The sequence below is a fragment of the Saccostrea echinata genome, unplaced genomic scaffold (genome assembly GCF_033153115.1).
Source record: "Saccostrea echinata isolate AGI-Se365-2 ecotype Australia unplaced genomic scaffold, CSIRO_AGI_Sech_v1 ptg000017l, whole genome shotgun sequence".
In the NCBI taxonomy this organism is placed as follows: Eukaryota; Metazoa; Mollusca; class Bivalvia; order Ostreida; family Ostreidae; genus Saccostrea; species Saccostrea echinata.
This window is the reverse complement of record NW_026889766.1, coordinates 2,022,943-2,041,763: the sequence shown is the minus strand read 5'-3', so window position 1 is coordinate 2,041,763 and position 18,821 is coordinate 2,022,943. Positions and strand designations below refer to the sequence as shown.

At 31.7% G+C, this 18,821-nt stretch overlaps 1 protein-coding gene across 1 annotated transcript; it reads left to right on the top strand.

The window, feature by feature from the left end:
- The first annotated feature begins 16,338 nt into the window (after positions 1–16,338).
- On the top strand, positions 16,339–18,497 carry LOC133189217 (uncharacterized). Its single transcript, XM_061324619.1, has 3 exons — positions 16,339–16,405; positions 16,527–16,757; positions 18,235–18,497. Exons 1-3 carry the CDS (start codon positions 16,339–16,341, stop codon positions 18,495–18,497), a joined length of 561 nt encoding a protein of 186 aa, XP_061180603.1.
- The last annotated feature ends 324 nt before the right edge of the window (positions 18,498–18,821 follow it).

The window sequence follows — 18,821 nt, the reverse complement described above, 5'->3', positions numbered from 1 at the left end:
TATTTTGTTTAATAGTTCATGTTAATAAACTACATGTAATAAGTAATAATCTCATATTTACAAAATGTTACTTGTCACAAATCTGTAGATAAACATATGTTGTAATTTATATTTGAAAACTATGTGTCATGAAACAAAATTATTAAATAGTGTTTTAGTATTAAAATAATAGAGGTTTTGAAAGAAGTCATTAAGTCGAATTTATTGTTTTGGCCTTTCCGGATATTTTGCATCTATGTTGTACTGGTTTTCTATTTAGTATTCAAAACATTGTTGTTCAAGTAAACACGCAGTCGATTTTACTGTTTCACTCTATTAGTCGTTTGTAATAGGAAGAATGCTGAAAGTATCTATGTAAGTAAACATGTTCTTATGATGCATACATGTAACTATTATACATGCTGTAGGTATAGATTGTTTGTAAAATCAAGTGCAAGTCTATTAGAACTTAGCATAGTACATGTGTACTTGTACTCAACGACCGAATATGGTAAATGTACTAGGTTTTTACTGTAAAGTGTGTTTATTTAGTAGATTAGGGTTTCTTTGTATGTTTGTCCTTTAGGACCCCCCCCCCCCCCTTTGTATGACCGGAAGTCAGAGTCTCTGCACAGGAAGTTGACTCATTGTAAACAATAACACGTGGAATTGCTATTTTGGTCTGTTCCTTTCATACCCCTCTCATAGCCAAGTGAATACTTCATAAGCTAATTCTCCCACTTGAAAGTAATTATATATTTTGATTTTTATAATGAAGATATATAGTAGACATGTTAACATACCTGTAATGAATTGTGTGTTTATGAGATGATGTATAATTAACACAGGTACATATTTGTGGCATCATTTTATACTTTCATTTTAATTATGCATAGTATCATTGTTTTAAAATCTTTTTATCATGATTGTAAATGATCACCTTTGCGACGGTCATTGAACAATAAACACTTAATTTTAGACTGTCTCCTGTCCTGTTTTTCAGGTTTAAAGAATTTAGTTATCACCATAAGCCCAATCACACGGTGATAATAGAAAAAGTAAAAATTGCTCTAGAAATTTTTTAATACATTTATATATTTTTTTTTCTATTCTATATTTTGAGATGCCCATCTGGAAACCAAATGATAGACTTTGGTGGTTTTTATATATATTATGGACAATAAATGAAATATATGGAGATAACGAACAGTATTCAAGCTCAAAAGTCCATTAAACATTACAAAATAGGTGCAGAGCAAACACGGACCTCCAAAACATCAGAGGTGGGATCAGGTGCTATGGAGGAGAGAGCATCCCCTGCCGACCGGTCACACCCGCCATGTGCTCTTTGTCATGATCAGGAAATAACGGAAAAATCTGTGGAGAGTTCAGTGTGTAAATAATGGCCTAACAATTAGTATGAAAAACGTCAGTCAGCATTTGACTCAGTGATAAATTGTATTTGCTGACAAGGTCATTGTGTAAAGTATTACTCATTAATAAATAATTAATAAAGTATTACTCATAAAATATTATGATTTGAGCGAAATGTCTATTTTGAGCGGTCCCTAAAAAATACCCAGACGATAGCTAAACTTTGAATCTACATTGATTTCAATGTAAATTACATGTGATATAAAATCAAAGTTTTTTTTATTGTAGTTTTCAATAAATCCTAGTCGGCTCCTTTAAAGTATTTGCCTGTTTTATTTAAACGACATCTTTGTTAACATTTTGATTTATGTTTTCTGAGATTCCAGTAAATCGTCTTCCCGTCGTTGATAATGACGCCTGAGCTTTGCTTAAGGAAAATTATAATTCTTTTCAGCTTCAATTAAATTCAAGTTTTTTTTTTCGCTTTCAGAACAATTAAAACGATTTAATGAGGCTCATTACACCCACAGTTTATCTTAGATTTCATTACAGCACCACTTATCATTTAGATTTCAAATATCTAGATGGATGTTATGATACCATTAAAATTTAAGTGATTTTTTAAACTTTTTCCTGATTTTAGTTAAATGTTTTATTTCACGTTTATTATTGATAGAATTGCAGAAATTTTAGTGTTAAGTGATGGACATGTTCTTTAGACATGTACACAAAATGAAAATACTTCATAATATTCAATATTATTATTTTTTTTTTAGAAAAAGTTTTCCCCAAATAAACAATTGGTGTCATTTTCTTCTTAATCGGTGCATGAATAATTTGGAAAATTAGTCATAAATAGACAAGGAATGTATTTCAATAAATAACATTTGAAAAATTGAATGAAGAATGTAATAACAAAATGAAAATTCCAATTTGAAAAAAAAATATTTGGATTAAAAGGTCCACTTGCAAGAGTTATCTTTCGTAATTCCACTAGACTCAAAACACTAAGGAACATTTGAAAATGTAAAATTCAGAAAAGGGCTAACATTTCTAGAGTTAATATTAAAAAAAAAATAAAGACAAATATTGAAATCAACAAAAGTACTGTCATAAGTGCAAGTCAATTATTATTTATTTCAAAAGGTTGTAGATCTCAACTCGATTGACCTCTATATATATATATATATATATATATATATATATATATATATATATATATATATGTTGTCATTGGTAGAGCTCGCCGCTTTCGCTATGACATTGAACTTTACTTGTTTATTAGCGAAGATTTGACCACAGGCACTTGGGGTATGGACCCCCCCCTTTTATATATTTTTTTCTTTTTAAATCTGGGGTCGAATCACCTTTTTCCTATTTTTATATTCTAATATGCACTATATGTTATCAACAATGTAACTTTTTGTCTCTATATGCTGTTTTTAATATATACCGTTTTCGACTGATGCCAAAAAAGAGATATAATGCATATTAGAATATAAAAATAGGAAAAAGGTGACTCGATCCCAGATTTAAAAAGAGAAAAATGTATTAAAAAAAAAAAAAAAAAAAAAAAAAAAAAAAAAAAAAAAAAAAAGGGGGGGGGGGTCCATACCCCTAGTGCCTGTGGATTTAACTGTTGTTCTCTTTGGTCTCTACTTCTGAACAATCCTTCTACGTTTATGATTCATAATGAATCTGTTACTTTGTTTTCACTGTTTACAACAATATTCTATTTTTAAAGTGTTTTGAAGATTTAGATCATATTTATAAGGGAACCTGTTTAATGCTTCCCCAGAGGAAAATGGACGAAACAATGGTGGTTTATTTATTTATTTTTGTGTAGCACGTCATCAAAAAATGGTGAAATGAGCCTCCTTAATGCCGATCTCTCTTTTTTTTTTTTTTTTTTTTTTTGAACTCTCCGTTGAATTCAGATTTATCAATCGACTTCACAGCTGATTGAACACTTTCTCTATCAGAGGCTGGACCTATTTTTCAGAGGTATTTCGTAGATTTCAACATCAGGCCAGTCAAACGCGAGGTAAATTTAGTAAACGATTTGTCAGTGCTAGATTGGGGTTTTTGAATGCATGGCACAAGTTCTGCAGAATTTTTAAGAAGAGCTGATTCAACGGAACGGAACGTGGAACGGAAAACAGAACGGAACGGAAAATATGACTCCAGGTTAAATCACTTAAAATACAAAAAAATCATATTAGAAACAATATACAACATATAATTTTTTCATATTTAATCCCTAATTATTAAAAAAAAAAAACAGTTGATTTAGTCATGATCATTCGCTTATTCATGAAGATCTCTGAACATAGACAAAGCACAAGGTACGGTAAACGGAACAGAAAATATCTAATGCCATTCATTTATACATGTAAAATGTTGTGGTAAAATATGGTTGAGTGGAAAAACTTTATTGAAGATAACTCTGATAATATGAAAGGCTAGTATATTCGATATTCTTATGAGCGAAAAATTCCATAATTTTCAATGGATATGTAGCCATGCACCTTAAGTGTGAATAACACAAATCTCTGTTCCCCACCCCACCAACCCAAAACTAAAATATAAATAAGGCCAAAATAAAAATTACCTTTGTTTCCCCTAACGCGACCGACCCACTTAAATCGTGCCGACTGAAAAGATTTTTTAAATCAGATTATTTAAATATTTTTTTTTATTGTTAATCAACTTTATAAAATACAATTTCATCAAAATCCGTTTTTTATCAGAACGGCGGCTTTTGTTTGGTGCCCACAACATGTTGCCACAGAGGGTTAGTTCGTGTTATAAAACAATGGTGACGTATTAATCTTATTATACATCTTTAACTTAATAGAATCCTACACTCGTGAGACATCTCGTGAATTAATGTACCATGACTTAGGAGTGTTAAGATGGTATTTAAAAATGTGTCTTCTAAAATTAACGTACGTAGTACGCATAGCAAAGCTTGCCTCATGAGCAGATGAGGGGCGCTCCTTGTGAATACATACATATCAAAAATTTCACTGCATTTGATTCGTTTCGATCTAATATACAGTTCATGTATGATCCCATTTTTACTATATAGGACCATAGGAGTTGTAAATATGTCTTTGTATGAATATTTCATCTTGATAAATAAAATGAAAAAAAAATCAGATGTTGTATCTTTATTCCTTTCATCTATGAGGTATTAACTCCGTGACTATAAAATTAGATATATGAAACTTTAATCATTTTAGATATGGTTTGGTTGAATTATTCATTGTTTATACATGTACACTATTTCCAAATAGTGTTGGAATCTTTAAAATTTGCTTATGGTACGGCTTCTTGAGACGTCCAGTTTATTTTTCTTTAGTTAGGCCCTTGAAAACAGGTTGTTTCTTTGCTTTAAAATACTTTTAGAAAATGTTGAGCCGGTGGAGGGCTCCTAATTTAGACATGTACTCGGCACTTATGGCCATTGATCATTAAGCATCAGTAAGGGATCTTTTACGTGCCATCTACTACATGTATACTCCGACACTGGACCTACGTTTTTGACGGTCTTATTCGACTCACCGGTCTCCAAGTCCCACGTCGGGACCTGTGACTTAGAATAAGCTCCTGAATCACGTCGTGACTCCAAAACGAAACACTAGAATTACTGCGCCACGCAAGGCCCTTGCCATTTTGTCTGTGTAAGTACTCGAAAATCATAGTAGGTTTGAAAAATGTACTCGAATGTCCGATGGTTCTGTATTTGCGAATCTTGTGTTTTTGTAAATATTCGATTTCAATAAATTTACGATGGCCTGAGATATTTCACAATTTCAAATGAATAATTTTTGTGAATTAATTTACCATACATATTGCTTCATTTGTATGATATTCGGTTTAAAAATCGGTTTCTTTTGTTCTTTCTTATTTATAAAGATATTATTCAAGTTTTCAGAATGTATTTTCAAAACTGCTGTCAGAAAAAAAGTAATTTACCTACCTACCGACCCAACTTGAGATTTTGGGGTCGGGTTAGGGGAAACAAAGATATTTTTTATGATGGCCTAACAATTCTATATTTTTTTTCTCGAAAATATGTAATTTCCTTATGAATTCCATATTTACCTTATTCTGTGCAATCAGTTTGTGCTCTTTTGCACAATAGGGTCTGTAAGTCTCGTCATGTGACTCGGGAGAATTTTCGATAATATTAACTTCTGGGTCCATCACACATGGAGTTGTGTATTGGGTTAAGCAGGTTTATGGTTTACACAAAGCGTACAAGGAAAGGATAAGCAGTTGTACAACGCCGAAGGGTTTTCAGACTTACGATAGATGAATTGAGTGTCATTAAATCTTAGGTGCGAGCATCCAGAAGAAGAATTTTGATCGAAGTACAGGTAAAGAATTGTATATAGGTAACCCTTTATTGCTGTAATACTCAACCTTCTTGAATCTATTCTTCATGATTTTGAGGAAATCCGAGAGGATTCGATTTCCTTGTAATATGATAATTAAAATCATTAAAATTTATGAAATTGTTTTATTTCCTGAGGGGCTCATTTAAAGCGTCTATTTATACTATGAAAACAAAATTAAATCCCACAGAATTTCGTGATTTCACAGTATGTTACCGAAAACCAGTACAATTAATGATTCAGTTAATGCAATTACATGTATAGACATTTAAAGTTGTATATAAGTTAAAATTCTTATTTGAAATCAAATGCACCTGGTCTCATTAAAATTGACTATTTTCATTGAATCAATTGTAAAATTCTTGTAATTTCTCCATGAAATGATATTTTGATTTTAAAGGGAAGAAAATGAAAAAAAGTACATGTATAATGTACATGCTTTACATTCATTTTATGTAGATTGTGTATGTCCTGTCGTCGCCTTTAATCTAATTCATGTGCAAGGGTTAGGAGTATGGTAAAACAGAAATTAATTTGACAATAATTAATATAGAATTTTTGTGTTATTTTCTATTTTTTATTGTAAATTGATGTATTAGTTCAATATCTATTGATTTTCAATGTGTTATTCATATATCCAGTGCAAGGTCATATTTGAAATTACTTGGCCTTTATTACTGACAGATTGTAAACATATTTCATAACTGTTATTTATAAATTGTGTATTCAGACCAGGCGATTGAGTAATAAAGTTAAGCACTATCAATAGATCAAATATTTAGTGTAAGTGGTCAGTGTTCTCGGGGGATAACAATGTTGATTTGGGTCAAACTTGATGACTTTGAACACGCCTTAAATTGAACTTATGAAATACGGAATTCCAAATTTGGCAAAAGTAAATTTTTAATTAGAGTTAACATGCATTCTCTGTAAGCACCAAAAAATCTTGGAAACGACATCTCTCCGATTTTGATGAAATTTGCACCACAGGTGCATCTTGGCACAAAACTAGGAAATATGGTGTTAGAAGTTTCACACGTGCACCCGGTTTCCATGGAGACGGGTCAATTGAATTTGGCCCTTTTTGGCCCTTTTTGACCAAATAAAAACATGAAAATTGAGGAAATGTAAATGCATTTTTGTCTTTATGTAGTAAACTCAAACACAAATCATTGTATCATAAGAAAACATCAACTTTTAAGGTATACAGGGCATATAATCGGTTATTCCAGAATTATTCCCACTCTAAGAAAAAGGTCCTGTAAAATGACATTGTTTCTGAAAATGTGAAAAATGGGAAATTTGGTATTTTTTGAGAACTTTAAGGTTAAATAAAAAAAATTGTCTACGGAAATTTTTCAAATCTTATGTGTGTTTTATACTTCAGAATTAGGAGTGTCACCTCATGAAAAAATTGGAGTGGGATCTCAATTCTATTTTTAGTAACATATATCTATAAATAGACATATTTCAGAAAAATCTAAAAAATCAAATTTGGGCAGAGTTTAAGATGCCATTGGTAGGTATTTAAGAAATATACTGTAAAAGTCAATATGTTAATGACAGAAACTGGACACCAATAACTACTATGCATATTATTTGAAGGGAGTTCCGTTTTCTATTTATAGCTTCAAATGCCTTAAAATAGACATGTCTCATAATATGTGTAAAAATGACTATTTTCTATCATTTAGAAGCTCCACTAAAACATAAGTGATAAACATACTGCTATCACCAATATTTCATCAATTAGAACATGGGATAATACAATAACTCACACATTATTGAGGATAGGCTCTCATTTCTATAAATAGTACAAATGTCTAAAATTAGACACATGGGAAATTAATGACGAAATGTGGATTTTTTGCACTAGTTCTCACATTAGAGATGAACAATTTGCATACTAACTGTCATAAACTGTAACTGACATAATGTGACTGACAAGTACAGAAGAGCATTAACTGAAATGCAGAATAATAAGCGGAGGTTTCCATTTCTATTTATAGTAACAATTGTTTAAAAATAGACATTCTGCAAATTATCAAGAAAATGTAGAATTTTGCACTATTTTCTCACATTAGGGATGGACAATTTGCAGACAAACTGCTATTAATTGTTAATAACATAAGGGGAACAACAAGTACAAGAAAGCATTAACTGAAATGCAGAATAATAAGCGGAGGTTTCCATTTCTATTTATAGTAACAAATGTTTAAAAATAGACATACTGCAAATTATTAAAGAAATGTAGAATTTTGCACTGTTTCTCACATTAGGGATGGACAATTTGCAGACTAACTCTTATTTTCTGTTGTTAACATAAGGCGACTGAAAAGAGCGAGACAGCATTAACTGAAATGCAGTACATTCAGTGGAGGTTTCCATTTCTATTTATAGTAACAAATGTTTTAAAAATCATATTATAGACGAAATGTAGAATTTTGCACTATTTCTCACATGAGGGATGGGAAATCTGCAGACTTATTGTTAGAAAGGTTATGTATTCGACAAGAAAAACACAGCATTAACTGAAAAGTAGAATAATCGGTGGAGGTTTCCATTTTTAGCTCTTCTGAGCCAAAGGCTCAAAGAGCTAATGCTATGGCCATTTGTGCGATGTGTGTAAGCTTTATAGAATATGGGCCATAACTCAAGAACCCCTTGGCCAATTATTGTCAAATTTGTTACAGGGTATCCTTGGCCCAACAACTCCCATTTTTACTAAAACTAGGGTTGTGACCCTTAAAAAAGGGGAGATAATTAGGAAAATAGAAACAAAAGTACTGAATGCTAAAAAATCTTCTTCTCAAAAACCACTGGGCAGATTATCACCAACTTACACAAAAGGATAAGGATATGTTGTAGATTAAAATTTGCACGGGAAATCACCCTGGGGCAAAGGGCATGGTCTCAAGGTCTCTTCAAAGTTGACCAAAAATTACATTATATTATAATGTTGATATTTTGTTTATTTTAAGAACTAGGATCATCAAATCTTGTCAGTTGATGCATCTGAGGACCTCATATCATGTTGACTCAAAAGTAAATCACGGTGACCTACTTTTTAAATTTTGCAGCCATTCTTTTTCAAAATGATTTAGAGGCATATTTTGAACAATTTAAGGCCTATGATCATCAAACTTTGTCAGTTGATGTATCTTGGGTCCTCGGAGTACGTTGACTAAAAAGTAGGTCACCTTGACCTACTTTTTGAATTTTATGGCTAATCTTTTTTAAAACAATTAAGGTCATTAATTCGAATACTGAGAGGTTTAGAATCATTAAATCTTGTAAGATGATGCATCTTGGGGCCATAAAACATATTTATTAAAAAGTAGGTCACAGTGACCTACTTTTTGAACTTTGCAGGCATTCGATTTCAAAGCGTTTTAGAGGCATAATTTGGACATTTTAAGGCCTATGATCATAAAACTTTGTAAGTTGATGCATCTTGGGTCCTCGAAAAACGTCAGCTGAAAAGTAGGGCACCATGACCTACTTTTCAATTTATATCACTCTAATTAAATATTTCGGGTACTAATTGGGTTAGCATCATCAAACTTTGTCAGTTGATGCATCTTGGGTCCTCGGAGTAAATTGACTGAAAAGTAAGTTACCGTGACCTACTTTTCAATTTATATGACTATAATTCAATATTTCGGATACTAATGGGCTTAGAATCATCTTGGGTTCTCAGAGTGTTTCATCTAAAATGTAGGTCAAGATGACGATTTGGAATTTCAAGACTTTATCTAAATATACAGGATACTTAGAGGCTTCAAATAGAAGTGATAGGTTGTACAGTTTATCAGAAGAGCGATTCAAAGCTCTTGGACCTCTTGTTAATTTTGCCACCAAACACTAAAAATGATACAATGGAAATATATGCATGAAGGACCATACTTAATTTTTTTTAAAGATATTGGTAAATGTTTGTAAATTATTTTTGTTTATTGAATTATTTCAATTAACTGTGACTTATAATTGTACATGTAAGCCAAATGATGTTTATGACAGTCTGCAGATTTTCCATCCATAATGTCTAAAATACTGAGCATCTTCATCTTTCAAAAAATCACAATATGTCTATTTTAGACATATTTCTATAAAAAGACTGGAGAACCCATTCTCAATAATGTGTGAAATATAGTGGAGATTGGTAGAACTGTAAAAAAAAAATTTCTACGAATTTTCTAATTGGTGTAAGATTGTCATTTTTAGCTTTATTGGGACTTACTTTTAATACTGGGTAGCTATTAAATTCAATCCTTATTATTTAATATTCCTTCACCAAGTGTAATTGATTGATTGATTACTGTTTAATGCCAAGGCATTATTATTTTAGCCATATTTCAGCGGGCACTAAGTGTGAAAAAATAACAATTTCTCCTTCAAATTGTACATAATTAAAATGTAACATCAAGCGGATCGATACGTTTTTGACTTAAGTCAGTGTAACCTAGGCAACACAGGTTATATAGTATAAACTTATTTTTTATCCAATCAAATGACGAGTAAAAACCAAAATTAAATTATATACAAGTAGACTACACTGAGATACATCACTCTGCTTATCAGTTTTTGGTTTTGATGAATGGCGTTGAAATGGTGACTAAAATTAAAAATTCCTGTCAAATTCTATCAGGAAGCCTCTTCTACTGCTTTGATCTGATTCCAAGAAGACACATAATCCTGCACATTAGATTTTAGTTTTAGATAACAGTGTTGTCATGGTAACCAAAAAAAATAAAAAAGGAAATTTCGTCAATTCTTTCAAAAGCTACTCCTATTACAGTTTTTGACCAACTGCAATCTTGACACAAAAAGAAGCTAAATAAGGATATATTTTTTTTATTTACTGTCAAGTCCAAGTGCTAGCTACTTTTCTCTTCCTTTGTTAAATAAATACCAGTAGAGCTACAGTCTCGTCAGAGACTTCTGGTTCCTTATATGCTGAGGGGTATGTTTTTGTTGATGTTTATTGCTATAAATAGAAATGGAAACCTCTACTAGTACTGGTAATTCTGCATTTCAATTAATATTGACTAGTTCTTGTAAGTCACAATATGGTTATGACAGAAAATCTGCAAATTTTCCACTTCTTATGTTTGAAATAGTGCAAGAACCTACATTTTCTAAATTATTTGAGATACTGTAAAATCATTAAATTTTGTGGGTGTTTTATGGCATAGAGAGACCCACAAATATATGTCCTCCACGAAATGTAAAATTCAGATATATATCAACCAAGCTTTTCTTCGTTCACAAAGAAAATTTCCTTCACCAACTCATTTTTTCTTCAAACCACGAAAAAATAACCCCACGAAAAATAGGTGATCTTACACATGTTTACCCCTTTATCCCGTGGATATCACTCATTGGATTTTTTTTTTTGATATCCCACAGTAATGACGTCACAATGCGTTTAAGCGTGAGAGTGGAGAAGTAAAATGAAGTAGATTCCTATATAAAAACAGTGTAAAACATTGATTGTGATGTATAAAACATAGGATAAAAAGAATCTCCCATGATTTGTGGTTGGATATGAATTCTATCCAACTCGTTGTGAGTTTTTTATCCCCTCGCTAAGGCTCGGGAGTAAAAAAACCACACAACTGGTTGGATAAAAATCATATTCAAGCACAAACCATGGGAGTTCCTATATATACATTACATATATTTTTAGTTTATTGTTACTGTAGTAAAAAATGGTGAGCCCATGCTCATTAATGTGTGAAGTGTTGTATGACCACATGCACTTGAAGATGGCATATTTTGGAGAGCAATGTTATTTTAAATATTTTTGTGAAGGTTGTAATTGGGGGAAATTTTCATTTTTTCTCATATGCTGAGACATATGTATTTTTAAGTATTTGGTGTTATAAATAGAAATGGAAATAATCTCCGCAGATTATTTTGCATTTTAGCTAATGCTCTCTTGTTCTTGTCAGTCACATTAAATTAATAATAGTTAGTCTGCAAATTGAGCATCCCTTATGTTAGAAATAGGGCAAAAATCTATATATATTTCCTTGATTATTTGCACTATGTCTATTTTTAGACATACACGTATGTTGCTATAAATAGAAATCGAAACCTCCGCTGATTATTCTGCATTTCAGTAAATGCTTTCCTGTTCTTGTCATTCACCTTTTGTCAATAACAGTTAATAATAGTTAATCGGCAAAATTTCCATTCCTAGTGTACGAAAATCTATATTCTCTTGATTTTTTGCAATATGTCTATTTTTAGACATGTGTTGCTATAAATAGAAATTGAAACCTCCATTGATTATTCTGCATTTCAGTTAATGCTCTCTTGTACTTGTCGGTCACCTGATGTCAATAACAGTAAATAGCAGTTAGTCTGCAAATTGTCCATCCCTAATGTAAGAAACAGTGCAAAATTCTACATTTCTTCCATAATTATAAAACGTTTGTTACTATAAATAGAAATGGAAACCTCCGCTTATTATTCTGCATTTCAGTTAATGCTTTCTTGTACTTGTTGTTCCCCTTATGTTATTAACAATTAATAGCAGTTTGTCTGCAAATTGTCCATCCCTAATGTGAGAAAATAGTGCAAAATTCTACATTTTCTTGATAATTTGCAGAATGTCTATTTTTAAACAATTGTTACTATAAATAGAAATGGAAACCTCCGCTTATTATTCTGCATTTCAGTTAATGCTTTCCTGTACTTGTCAGTCACATTATGTCAGTTACAGTTAATGACAGTTAGTATGCAAATTGTTCATCTCTAATGTGAGAACTAGTGCAAAAATCTACATTTCGTCGTTAATTTCCCATGTGTCTAATTTTAGACATTTGTACTATTTATAGAAATGAGAGCCTATCCTCAATAATGTGTGAGTTATTGTATTATCCCATGTTCTAATTGATGAAATATTGGTGATAGCAGTATGTTTATCACTTATGTTTTAGTGGAGCTTCTAAATGATAGAAAATAGTCATTTTTACACATATTATGAGACAAGTCTATTTTAAGGCATTTGAAGCTATAAATAGAAAACGGAACTCCCTTCAAATAATATGCATAGTAGTTATTGGTGTCCAGTTTCTGTCATTAACATATTGACTTTTACAGTATATTTCTTAAATACCTACCAATGGCATCTTAAACTCTGCCCAAATTTGATTTTTTAGATTTTTCTGAAATATGTCTATTTATAGATACATGTTACTAAAAATAGAATTGAGATCCCACTCCAATTTTTTCATGAGGTGACACTCCTAATTCTGAAGTATAAAACACACATAAGATTTGAAAAATTTCCGTAGACAATTTTTTTTATTTAACTTTAAAGTTCTCAAAAAATACCAAATTTCCCATTTTTCACATTTTCAGAAACAATGTCATTTTACAGGACCTTTTTCTTAGAGTGGGAATAATTCTGGAATAACCGATTATATGCCCTGTATACCTTAAAAGTTGATGTTTTCTTATGATACAATGATTTGTGTTTGAGTTTACTACATAAAGACAAAAATGCATTTACATTTCCTCAATTTTCATGTTTTTATTTGGTCAAAAAGGGCCAAAAATGGCCAAATTCAATTGACCCGTCTCCATGGCAACCGGGTGCACGTGTGAAACTTCTAACACCATATTTCCTAGTTTTGTGCCAAGATGCACCTATGGTGCAAATTTCATCAAAATCGGAGAGATGTCGTTTCCAAGCCCTATAGTAAATTTTTTGGTGCTTACAGAGAATGCATGTTAAAGTACACTGATCACATGCTGACCACATGCGGTCATGTCACATGGGTACTGCAAAAGTCAACAAGTTGTGGAATTGTCATGGAAACCGGTTCTGGGGTATATAGTGGCCGTGCGGGCCCTGACAACCTCAGTTGCGGTTTCTTCGTAAATAAAATACTATAACATAACAACTTGTTTTCTTTTAAGGCCAGACTCAGAGGCTGAAAATAAGTTCATACCCTCCACTAGCTGAACGAGAATTTAGCTCATACCATAAGCATTCCCCTCACTACAAGCAAACACAGTCAAAACTACATACAACAATCAAATCTTAATAACCTTTTTTTAGAACGCACTCGCTTGCAGAAACCTCGATTGCTTTTACAATTATGATGGCAAATTACACATGACTTTTCATACGTATGGATTGAATCCTTCACCTTAACTATGCTGACCTCTTTATAAATTCTTTTATTACGTCTTTGTCTGTAAGAAAAAAAAAATGTCTGTGCTAATAGGTCGTTATCCTTTTGCATCCGGTGCTTGGCAAATATTAATCGGTTTTGCTATCTAGACGTCGATAAGGACAGAAGATTCCCGCCCTCACAGACGGTAATGTACTGAAAATCACGATTATAGATAAATTACCCTTCTAATGTGATGGCCATTTTGGCTTTGCCCCACTTGACATCTGAGCTTAATACTATTCTTTATCTTCATATATATTTCAATTAATCCTCTTAGACTTTAAATGCACAGGTATGTAAGTACACTGGTTGAATTCGAGGACTCGTTAAAAGGACAACGTTTGGGAAAATGAATGTAAAGATCTTATAATAATGAAAACTCTTTTTTGCTGTAATTTAGCTTGAATGCCAAATTATTTATAGATTTTGAGATGTGATGCAAAAATATGGGACGTTGGCACCATGTGAGAGAATGTGGGCCATTTCTGTCATACATAGAGAACATTTTCTTTTTAATTGAACGGATATATGACACTTAAAAGATGATATGACATCGGTTAACAGTTTTTTTTTTTTTTTTTTTTTTTTTTAGGGGTGGGGGTGGGGGGTGGGGGGCAAAATTTTCAATGTTACTCTCAACTACATTTAGTATTTATTATACTGAATTTTATACAAATATAAATTACGATACACTCTGCGCTGTCAACATTTTATGGGAAAAGCACCCGTCATCAAGCAATGTTGAATGTAGTATGTTTTATCCCGTCAGATGAACTCGCACTAAAGTGTTTCCCTGTAAAAGAACGCTTGTCTGTACTTGGATAGCCACAGACGTTATTCTTCAGTTTTTATAAAATCAACAACAAAAGAAAAATACAGCATGTCTTTAATTAAAGTAGAAATAAGGTATAGTTTGATTTTAATACAAAGACATCTGCCATAAAAGGAGAAAAAATATATGCAAATTGTAATGTGAAACACAATTTTTGACCCCTTTTTGCAATCTATGATAAAGATGAGAATATGGGGACTTCATTGCACATCTGCAAAACACTTCCAATTATCTTGCAAAAGATGATTTGGCTACTGCATAAAATGTGCGAGGAGTTTTGGGAACCAGTTTATTGTAAAATGAAAAACGTCCTTTTTTGACTCCAACTTCGCACTCACGGGTTAAATTAACATTTCCAAATCCTTACTGCGTATTAACATTACATCCTCGACTATTTTCAAACGAAAGATGAGGTGGCTACTATTAAAATTATATGGAGTTCAGGGAATCATAATTTTTAAAATGAAAGACGTCGTTTTACGACCTTCCCCCAATTAACCCTTAGGTCAAAATGAAAGCCTCAGTGCACTTCTGCAGGACCCTCTGCCCCAAATCATCTTGTAAGTGATGGTATCTGTGTTCTGTGTTAATGACTTTAGGGAAACATTTTTTTCCTAACTGTCAAACGTCTTTTTTATACCCCCTCACCCAAATTGGCCACAAGTAAAAAATGAAATTTCTAAAACATCACTGCACATCAACAGAACACCACAAATCGTCTCGAAAAATGATTTGGCTGCTTCATTAAATGTAAATGGAAACTTGGTGTATGCAGAAAAATAACTTTTTTAACCCTAATTAAGCCATCCATGATGAAAACAACCCTCAAACCTAAACACACATTTTTATGACACCAATATTCATATTCCAAGAGATTAATTGATTACTTTTTTGTTAGAAGAGGAATTACAGGTAAAGGAAGGACTAAATGGATGGAACAGGATAACAACAAAAGACCTTACAATTTTTCATAAAGTGTGGGTATTACCAATGTTTACTCCTCAAATCAAATGTTTTTTGTTTTTTTTTTTTTTTAGATAAAAATATAATATTGGAGATTAATTGATACATTAATTTTTTTTTTCCGGAACGCATTGTATCTGTAGTACTGTGGTTCGTAGAGAAAATAAATAAAGTTTTTCGTTCTGAATAAGAATTCGACTTGTAAATTAAACTGTTGAATTTATATACATATTATACACTGTGTGAAAAGAAAACGATTTCAAAAATAAGGAAACGTCTTTATATGACGCGTATCAAACGACTTTATTAAAAGCTACTTACTTACTATATGCAGTGAAGCATCAGTCTTGCACAATACAGGGTATAGTGTAATTGATCACTCCGGAAGTATTTGTTATTGTTGTTTAAAAAATACATTATTTATTTCAGCTGAAGACATTTATTTACAATTATAATCATAGCAAACTGAACATCATTAATATTCACCGTCACGTAATGTATATGTATTCATAATTCTGTTTCCTTGTTCTGTTTCTTTTATCAAAATTTTTTACATAATATATTAGACAAGTTAAATAAAATCCTTGACATGAAGATGGGATGCATGGAGTTGACGTACCTATTCTTTTGTGGGAATATTGTAAATGTATCTAAAGGCTGGGGTAATATTTTGATTTTTCATTTCAACAGACGCCAGTTTTCAGGATGAAATAGTTTCTAATAAGGTTTAATCTGTTTTCTCATTTTTCATCTTTTTATATATTAATTTTTCTTCGTTTGTAGATAATCTTAGCTTACTACCAGAGTATAAAGGACAAGCGTCTATGTATCCAGAATACAGTGGTTATAACGCACCAGCAGGAAATGCTGTAGATGGTTACCTCGAAAAGGACCATGGTCTAAGCACATGCAGTATAACGTGGGCTAATCCTTCTGTAAAGAAGGCTTGGTGGAAATTTCCGTTGAAAACCATGGCTAATGTAGCATATCTAGAAGTTTATTTTCGATATTCAAGTAAGTCTTCTAAAAAAATCCTTAAATAGTTTTCTTTTGAAATGCATAAAAGACACCTCAAAGAGACTTGAGAGAAGAGAGAGAAAGAGAGGGAGAGAGGGAAAGAAAGAGAGAGGGAGACAGGGGAGAAAGAGAGGAAAGAGAAAGAAAAAGAGAGAAAGAGATAGAGATGGGGAGAGAGAGTGAGAGAGATGCTGGGCAAATGTACTATTATTCATAAATCCGAATAAATGTAGGAAAATATCAATATTTATTTATTGGAAAGGGGAAAAAGAAAAAAAAAGAAGGACATTGGCGGATACTTATAGATATATCACTGTATTTGATGAAAGAATATCATTTCAATATTGCCTTTAAAAATATTTATTTCTTGAGATTAAAAAAAACCGGTGTAAGCATAATTGCCCATAAATAGTTTTTTTATGGTGTATATGATCAAAATATTGTTCGTTAAAGAGACTTAGATGAAGGGTTAGCTCTAACCCTTAAGTAACGTATATTCAAGTATTGTTCAAAGAGATATAGATGACAGAAAATAACCTCTTGGTCCCTAATGTAAGAGATTCTATTTTTTCATACATTGCACCAAATGAAATATCTAAAAAAAAAAAAAAATAATAATAATAAAATTAAAAAAAAAAAGACTGACTCCTTAAGACCCATGATTACTTGACTTGCCATAAAAATCAGAGTTTCAGATCTGCAGATCATTAAGATTAGGAGTTTTACTTTTGTAATGTGTGACAAAATATTGCTCGATAAAGAGACAGCGAATAAAGACATTTTGACCCTCTGGGCGCCTTATTTGAGGGACTCAGCGCGATTGCACTGAAATACTGAAATTAAAGTTTCAATGGCTTGAAATCCATTCCCTTTCTCATCTTTTCATTTTTTTTTTTCGGGAGAAGAAAAATTAATGGAGAAGTAAAACAAAAAAAAAAAAAAAAACAAACAAACAAAAAAAAAAAAACAAAAAAAAAAAAAAAAAAAAAACTGATCAATTTGGCCTCTTATGACCGCTTTTTACGGAGAGTATGGTATAAATTGCAATAATTTTTGGAATATTTTTGCTATAGGAGTATAACAAAAATTGATTGTTTATGAAGGAAAAAAATCAACTCAAATTAATGTATCAGCCTTCTCTTGTTTCTAAATGATAGGACTAATGATTTTAAACCTTTTCTATTAGATATTTTTATGAAGTTTTTTCCTTATCAAGAAGTGTTCAAAGAGTTATTTAGGGGCCAGCCACTTTTTTCCTAAACATATAAACTTTGATAAAAAAAATGTCAATGTCTCCTGTTTCTTTCCCTTTTACTGAAATTTAATCTTTTTATAGCTTTCAAAAGAACAAACCATTTTATAATGAAGGATGATCTTTAATTCCTTTAATCAAGCATATAATTTCTATATGACACATGAATTAACCTTCCACAAATGAATATATTTTATCATTTGATTACTTTATTTATTGAAGCTTTAAATCGACACGTGGGATTTTCCGTTTTTGTGTTTAACGATTCCTCGTACATTCCTCCTTCAAATGCATCTCAACATAAAGTGTTCGCTCACAATATCTCTACCTGTCCTGAACGTGTTACAAATGTAACTATCAATGAAGAGATTCAGGGGATAGCTATTTACAACTCAAAGGATCCTCCCGTCAGTACAGCATGTTCGGGTTATGAATCTACATTTGCAACCATTGAATTATGTGAAATAAAGTTGATGGGTATGTGATGCTAATTATTCAAATACATCTGAAAGACTAAGAGATAAAGAAAATCTTAAATTTTATGAAAGAATACTTATCTATGGGAATAAACTAAATGTAAAAAGACATTGCTTAAAATCAATACCAGCCTTGTAATTGTTTATTATTCGTTTTAGGTTGTCCATCTCAACATTATGGAGAACACTGCAATCTTTGTAACGTTAAAATGTCGTAATACAGTATGTGATGCGTTTAATGGTTCCTGTATATATGGATGCATTGACAATGTCGTTGAATCACCTTATTGTTCAGGTAAAAGAAACTTATCTCAATATCTCTATTTTAGCCAT

Excerpts from the sequence above, each read along its gene's own strand:
- LOC133189217 (XM_061324619.1), top strand. The coding sequence starts at position 16,339 with ATGGGATGCATGGAGTTGACGTACCTATTCTTTTGTGGGAATATTGTA. Across the intron at positions 16,406-16,526 it reads AAATGTATCTAAAGGCTGGG|ATAATCTTAGCTTACTACCA; the intron begins GTAATATTTTGA and ends CTTCGTTTGTAG. Across the intron at positions 16,758-18,234 it reads AGTTTATTTTCGATATTCAA|CTTTAAATCGACACGTGGGA; the intron begins GTAAGTCTTCTA and ends TATTTATTGAAG.